This window comes from Vitis riparia, chromosome 17, assembly GCF_004353265.1.
Source record: "Vitis riparia cultivar Riparia Gloire de Montpellier isolate 1030 chromosome 17, EGFV_Vit.rip_1.0, whole genome shotgun sequence".
Classification (NCBI taxonomy): domain Eukaryota; kingdom Viridiplantae; phylum Streptophyta; class Magnoliopsida; order Vitales; family Vitaceae; genus Vitis; species Vitis riparia.
This window is the reverse complement of record NC_048447.1, coordinates 13,432,123-13,440,421: the sequence shown is the minus strand read 5'-3', so window position 1 is coordinate 13,440,421 and position 8,299 is coordinate 13,432,123. Positions and strand designations below refer to the sequence as shown.

General features: G+C 32.7%; 1 protein-coding gene across 1 annotated transcript; it reads left to right on the top strand.

Annotated features, from left to right (window-relative positions):
* On the top strand, positions 1 to 399 carry LOC117904116 ((-)-isopiperitenol/(-)-carveol dehydrogenase, mitochondrial-like). Its single transcript, XM_034816635.1, has one exon. The coding sequence runs from the start codon at positions 1 to 3 to the stop codon at positions 397 to 399; it is 399 nt and encodes a 132-aa protein (XP_034672526.1).
* The last annotated feature ends 7,900 nt before the right edge of the window (positions 400 to 8,299 follow it).

Sequence of the window (8,299 nt, the reverse complement as noted above, 5' to 3'; positions counted from 1 at the left end):
ATGACAGACCCTACACCTTTTAACAAGCTACAAGGCAAAGTGGCTATCATCACCGGCGGCCCAAGCGGCATCGGCGAGGCTACGGCACGTCTCTTCGCCGATCACGGTGCACGCGCCGACGTTATAGCCGACATCCAAGACGAGCTGGGCCGTGGCGTCGCCGAGTCAATCGGCTTACACCGCTGCAGGTACGTTCACTGTGATGTAACTGATGAGCAGCAGATCGAAGCGATGGTGGAATCGACGGTGCAGATGTTCGGACAACTCGACATCATGTTCAGTAACGCTGGGATTATGAGTAAGGGCGACCAAACCATGCTGGAGTTGGATCTGTCAGCTTACGATAAGGTGGGTGCAGTAAACGCACGCGGCGCGTGCGATGGTGGAGGGTGGAGTTAAAGGGAGCATAGTGTGCACGGCGAGCGTGTCTGCGACGATGGGGAGTGACAAGTTTATTGACAACACGATGTCCAAGCACGCGGTGTTGGGGCTGGTGAGATCAGCGAGTAAGCAGCTGGGTGCGTACGGAACAAGGGTGAATTGCGTGTCACCGGCGGTGGTGGCGACGACATTGGTTTGCAGCGCGGCTGAGATGGGCGTGGAGAAGGCTGAGAAATTTTTTGGACAGTTTGAGGATCTGAAAGGGAGAGGGGCGTTGAAAGTGAGACACGTGGCGGATGCGGTGTTGTTTCTCGCCACCGACGTTTTCTGAGTTTATGACGGGGCATAACTTGGTCATCGACGGCGGCTACCGCCCGTGACGGTAATCACAATACAAGAGAAGCGGAGTGTTACCAGTGATTAACGCAATTTGTCATTGTTGTTTTGGAAAATTTAAGTATGTGGTGTTAAATTAAATTGGTCGAAAACATTTATATTTTGTTGTCCATAATTTGAAGCACCATATGAAAGAACGAAGATTAAGAGAAAAAAGAAAAAAAGAAAATAGAAAGATCGCTCTTCCTCTCAAATCCATCATTCTTCACCTGACAATCAAATTTTCGTCTACTACATTTGTCATCATCTTCTTTTGTCTTCGTGTTCAACTTTGGTAAGATTTACATTTCCTTTTTTTTTTTCCTACACTTTGGTGACTTTTGGTTTTTTATTTAATTCTAAACAGAGATTTAATATTTAATAGTGTTAAATATTAAGTTATTTATTTTTATAATATTTTATTTCTATTAAGTATTAAAAAATAAAGAAAAATCAATATATTATTTTTTTTATTTAAAAAAAATTATATATTTTGACTTTTTCTATTTAATAAAAAATTTATAATAAGTTATGAAAAAAATAGAAAAACAAACCACTGAATTCTAAAAACAAATTGTTTTCAACAAAAAAAATCAAAAAAATAAATACTACCTTTATGTTTCTCTATTATTATTATTATTAAGATTTACATTCTTTTCATTACTTTATAATTGGTTTGGGATAGCGCCAATGACTTTAGAATTGATGTATAATTTACTATTAACTTTAGATGTGGGTGATCATGGGACTTCTTTGATTCTTTTGGGCAAAAGATGACATGAAAATTATTTTATTTTAGATATTCACTTATTTGACTTATTGTTATGTTGTGGACCTCGCATTTTGCTCGATGTGTTCCTACTCGATGGCGAAACTCGCATTTTATTTTATTTGATGAAAATTTGATTTTTAAAAAAGACTTGGAGTCACACTTATTTTTGTTTTATTTTTTTTTTTTGGGAAAAACCAAATAAGAAAGAAAATCCTAAGTGTGACTCCTGAAGGAAAAAAAACGGGTCTGTGAAAAACCAAGTCTGGGTCCGGGAGTCAGGTTACTTATTGGGAAGGTATGGTGGTGAGCTGTAACACCCCTCTAAACCCGTATACGTACGACCTCTACTAAACGAATTGAGGAATTGTGGCAATTAATTAATTAATTAAGGATACCAAGAAAAATAATCAATATACAAGTCATGGTGAAAGTTAATATGCACAAAAACAATGATGAAATCTAATTACAAAAGTACATAAAATAAATAATAAGAGAATTATGTAAAATGATTGATTGAATTAAATAAATAAAAGATATTAAAAAAAGGTTTTAAAGAAATTTCAAAGGATTTTATTTAAAAATGATTTTGAATTAATGATTTCAATTTATTTACTTAAAAAAAAGAATCAATTTATTTTCTCAATTTCAGTTATATTCAATTTTCAAAAAAGCTATTTACACTTATTGTATCAAAAGAATTTATTACAAAATTTCAATTTGGGTACAAAAATTATTTTTACTTGCTTTTAATAGAAAATAATGAATTTTTACAATTTTATTTACAAAAGTATTTAGATTCAATTTCATTTAAAAAAGTGATTTTTACAAATTATTTAAAATGACATAACTTTATTTGCAAAATAAATTTTAACCAAAAAAAGGTTAAATTAAATCTTCTATTTCTAAATAATACTTTTAATCACATTTTAATTAAGGAAAAAGAATTCATTAAAAAAGAAATATACATATATTTTTAGACAATTTTATTAAAAATTAATTTTTGAGACAACTTTATTTACAAAACAATTTTATTAAATGAAGAAATTTTTGGACAATTTTATTAAAAACAATTCTTTAAATTCTATCAAAAAAACAATTCTTTGGGATTTTTCTAAATCTTTATAAATAAATAAAAAACTTTCTTTTACAATAAAAATATATTAAAATTATTATTTTATTAAAACCTATTTATCGAATTCTTCCTCTCATTTAAACAAAATTTCTAGTTTGTTCGATGTTCAATTCTGTACACACTCAATAAATATATACAAATGAATATTTACATAAACCTATAAAATTAAAATAAGATAAAAGTTGGTAATAAAACGTGTACCAAAATAAACTTATAATAAGTTCCACGTGTCATCAATTTGTACTCAGCCAACAAGATTGCAGAATGAGTCCATGCAAAAACAAGAATAACACAGATGTAAATATCCAGAGATGTATAAAATCCCAAACAAATATTTAAACCCAAATTCCAATTTCAAATTAGTCCCATAAATTTCGTCAATTAAAATGAGCTCAAATTACTATAGTTTTTAACCTAGAACATCCAAATTAATAACAAAAAATACAAACACAATCAACCAAACTTAAAATGGGATAAATTAAAATAAATTTTACTAGATCTAAATTTAATATTTCATAATCTAAGCCTAGTTTAATATACACCACAATTGTCCCATGTCCGAATTAAACAATTCAAATTGGCCAAACCCATATCAAATATTCAAATAATCCAACAAATCCCACCCACATTATGGGCCCCAAAATTCGTATCAATTAACAAGCCCACATAAAAAAAATACATAGTCAAGAGAAATAATATTCCAAGCCCAATCCAATAAGCCTAAACAAATAACAACTTAATAATAGGCCCAAGTCCAAATAAACAATATGCAATTGATGTAATCCAAATATCCTCAAATTAATTACCAAATACAATATGCTCACAAACCCAAATTAACAAATTTCAAATTAATTCACTAACAATAAATTAAATCGAATTACATATTGATCTACCAACAACAAATTAACCTCAAATTTCATATTAATTCAACAATCCAAATTTCACAAACAACAATTACCATTAAAATAAAATAAAATAACAATAATAACAATAACAATAATAATAATAATAATAATGGAAATGGGAAGGGGGTTGCCGACCGGCGTCATGCCACCGTCGTGGAGCAAGAGAACAAATGGAGAAAAAAAATGAGGGAAGGAGAAGAGGAAATGGGAGGCTCGGCCACCTAAAAAAAATGGAAAAAAAGAAAAAAAGAAAAAAACCAAAATCCAAATAGAGAAATGAGAAGAGAGAAAGAAAGAAGAGATGAGAGCGTGGGTGTGTGGCTGGCCGGGAAGGGAAGCGGAGTTTGGGGAGAGAGAAGGAAAAAAATGGAGAGAAAAAAAATAAAATCCATGGGGCCATGTGTGTCTTCGGGTGGAGAAAAAAGAGTAGAAGAGTGAGGGGGGCAGAAGAATGGAATGAGGCAATAGAGTCGAGCGGGTGGTAGAGAAGAGATGAGGAAAAAATTGGGGGGGGGGGGGGGGGGGGGGGGGGGGGGGGTGAATCTTGAGAATTGAGGGGAAAAGCAGGGGGGGCAAAATGTGGAGAAACATAAAAATGGGGGGAAAGGAAAATGAGGGGAGACCGACTGTGTGGGAAGAATGGGAAGAGAAAGAAGAAGAGGGTGTGGTGGTTGGGGAGTAGGAAAGAGAGAGGAAAGAGAAAAGAATAAAAAATAAAAATAAAATAGATATAATAATAATAATAATAATAATAATAATAGTAATAATAGTAATAGTAATAATAGTAATAATAATAATAATAATAAAATAAAAGTATTAGTAATAAAATAAAATAAAATGATATGCAAAATAATAAAAGCTATTAAATGGTGAGTGGACCAAAAAATATATGTAATTGGAATTAAAACCGGGCTCAAAATTAATATAAAGATAAAATTGGGACAAATTTTGGGGTCTACATATGTACTTAACAAGAGTTATATTATTATAATCTATAAAATGAACTTTAACAAGACTCAGTCTTAGTTAAATTTTTTATAAATTAAAACCAAACTGTAATTATATCCAAGCAAATATTCTTTATAAATTAAATTGATCAATCATAGTTAAGTTGAATATTCTCATTAAGAATTGTAGATCCCTCTTGGACCAAGGGTTTTTTTTTTTTTTTTTTTTTTCTCAATCATGGGGAAGAGTTGGGCGTTGGATTTTTCAAGAGTGGGGAACAACTTTCCAAGTGAGTTGCATGCATGGGACGCATGGCCAAGGACACCACCACTTTGCCATGGTGGTGGTTGAGATGAAAACTTTTTCTTAACAGAGGACAGAGGAATGGATGGTGAGCAATAAAACTAGTGAAGGCTTGGATGGGAAGAAAACAGAGTTGGGAGAAGAAAAGAGGGGAAAGACAAAAAAACGTGTAGCAGCTTGAGAGAGAGGTGAGAGTTGAGAGAAGCAGGTAAGACCACTATGAGCTTGTCATTTTTCCATTTTCTGAATGTTCTATTTCATTTTCTGTTGGCCTATGAGCATTATTATGTTGTTTAGTTTAGACATCAAGAGTTGCTTGGTTGTCTTGGATGAATTTGATTGTTTGCATATATTGCTCTATTGTGGTTCCCTTTCGTATTCTTGATTTTCCCCTATAAATAGCTGGATTCATCTTTGGGTTTGGGTTTGGTGTTTGATAGTCATATTACTACTCTTAGCATGTCTTACTAGTTCTTGGCCTGTTGATTAAAACATGGAACATGGCTATGGTTGATACATTTTGTTTCCTTAGCTTGTGCTCTGTTTTCTTGTTATTTTTCCCTTATTTCTGATGTCCATCTATGGAGAGAAGGGCACTACAAATATATAGCATTAAGAAGTCATGGGTAATCATGAGACAATTGTGTCTTTCTCTCTTTAGAATTGTGTCTCAGTGGAAAGATGGGAAACTTGGTGATGTTAAAAATCCTTTATGGTTACAAGCTTTTACATCTCGGGTTGGCCTTTCAACTGCCACAGACCATTTTATTGATAAAGAAAATTACCCAGATTGAGGATATGCTCTTTATTATGTTTACAAGGGCAAAGCTTCATTAACCGTGTACCCTGTTCTCCCCAAATTCTCTAGATTGGATTCTAGAGGTCTAAAAGTTGATCACCATGGTGTCATGATGCTGCAATTCTCACATGTTGTGGGTGAACACAAGTACGACTGGGAGAAGAAGCAGTTCTTTGCATTGTCACCTAGTGACTGAACTTCTCTATTGTACCAAAATACTTAGCTTTTTTATGTAGCAACTCTGGTAAAAAAAAAAAAAAAAAAAAATTAGAGAAAGAGTCACTACGACTTTTATAGTATTCCAAGTATCGTTCTCAAGGACTAGCTTATGGAAATTGTCAACACTATAATAAATGAATTGCTTTCATTTAAATCCTAAAGTGAAAAACAATATGAGAATAATGTGAAACTAAGTAAAAGAAATTAAATTAATAACAAAATGGATATTGATTTTAAATTCGATTGATTCAAGTTTGGGGCTTACCACAATCCAACCTAGGGTATAAAAATTAGAGAAAACAAGGGTCTTTTAAGTTATATGATCTTAGGGTTTTGGGATCCTTGGCCGTTCGCGATCAAATTGAGTTTTATAACTTAAAATTGCATCCAAAATCTAATTTTTCCTTTTTAAAACAGATTCCTAAAACCATCAAATAAATGAGATTGATTACCAATTTAAGATTTGACTTTTTAACCCTTCTTACTCCTTATAGTTTTGTTTTGGGGCAAATAACAATAGAGAAGACGAGGATAACTAATGATAAAGAATTACCGAGAATTACTAGTATCTGGTAATAACCTACCGTATCATTTCCTAAACTAACTCACAAGGATAGGATAAACAAAAAAAATTGATAAATTTTCACCCAACCAATAATTAATCTCATTATTATAATAATTTATCCATTGTCCCTATAGGTTTCTTAGCCCTTAGGTTTTCATGCTTCAAGCCCCAAGTTGGCTCTTAGCCTCTCATGGGGGTAATGTTACATTCGCAATCCATAATAGGGTAAAAATCCATTATTTGAATTAAAAGAAACTAAAAACAATATATTTAATAAAGAAGAAAAAGAAAACAAACCAAAGTTCTCATATTCTTCCACCTTCAATGTCAAAAACTTTGGAAAAGAAATCCAAGATCCCAAAACCTAGAACTAAGAGAGTTTATGTAATATCATCAATTACCTAACATGTGACACACTCTCATTGACCACTTATTATATAAAAAAAAAACCTAAAAATGATTAAAAAAATAATAAAATGGTGACTTCTAGTTGTGTGGGGTCCACTTAAGGTGGATGGAGTGCCCTAGATGTAATTCCTGAGGTAGAGAAGGGAGACGAAACATCCAAGTGACAGTGGGTGAATTCAAAATTGGTGTCATTTCAAAGTGGATTTCGAATTCATAAGTTGAATTTCGAAATCATGAGTTGAATTTCGAAATCATTTCGAAATGACCCTTAAACTTGGTGCAATTGTATTCAAATAGCCATAACTTCTTCATTTCATCTTTGATTTGCACACCGTTTGAAGCGTTGGACTTCTAATTTTCTGAGCTTCTAAATGATATATAGTATGTATAAAATGAACTTCGGGAAGTGCTCCAAATTTGTCCTCAAAGTCAGAGTATATATTGCCATTAGATTTTTGAGTTCTAAATTTTCATGCAGCCAAATCCTACTTCATGCCTCATTTCCCATGTTTTCTTGCCTTATTTCTTACTTCATAATGGTCATTTCTCATCTTCCAAACTCATGATGCCCTCGTCTTGCCTTTCCTTATAGTCCATGAGTCTCGAGTCACTTATTTTTTCATTTAGCCATTTCTTGATCTTTCAAAATGTAAAGTGATTCAACTTGTACCCTTTTATTCCCTTGAACTTGAGATAAGTCTCAAAAGTACAAATTAAACTCATGGCTAGGGCTCTAGTATCGATTTAGGTCAAGTTGGGTGATTTGAATGTCATTTGGTACACAAATCATATCAAATATGTGTCATTAGAGCACATATTTTGGCTCCAATCACCAAGGTCGATTTTTCTTCCACTTAAACTTTTTCTCGTTCTCTCTCACGTGTATGCAGCCACCAAACCCATTTTTCTCACCTTTTCCTCCACTTAAATTTCTTTCCATTCTCTCTCATACATATGCAGCCACCAAACCCATTTTTCTCACCTTTTCCTCCACTTAAATTTTTTCTCATTCTCTCTCACACATATGCAACCACCAAACCCATTTTTCTCACATTTTACTCCACTTAAACTTCTTCACATTCTCTTACCTTTTCTTCCACTTAAACTTCTTCTCATTCTCTCTCAAGTGTATGTAACCCACATGCATCTCAATACTTGGTGGTCCCCAGATAGTTTGCCACCTAACCACTCCATCCCAGGCCCATACTCATGCATGGCCACCTTTGGCATGCGATCCTAAAGACCATATTCTATCTATTTTTTTTTAATTCTTCATATTTTGATGTCAAAATTTAATTTTCAAAACTTCAATTTTCAAATTTAATTATCAAAACTTCAATTTTCAAATAGTTTTCAAAAACTTCAATTTTCAAATAATTTTCCAAACTCCAATTTTTAAGTTTAATTTTTCAAACTTTAATTTTTAAATTTAATCCTCAAAACTTTAATTTCTAAATTTAATTTTCAAAATTCCAATTATCAAAACTTCAAT

What these genes read in the sequence shown, in the direction of transcription:
- LOC117904116 (XM_034816635.1), top strand. Translation starts at nt 1, where the DNA reads ATGACAGACCCTACACCTTTTAACAAGCTACAAGGCAAAGTGGCTATC.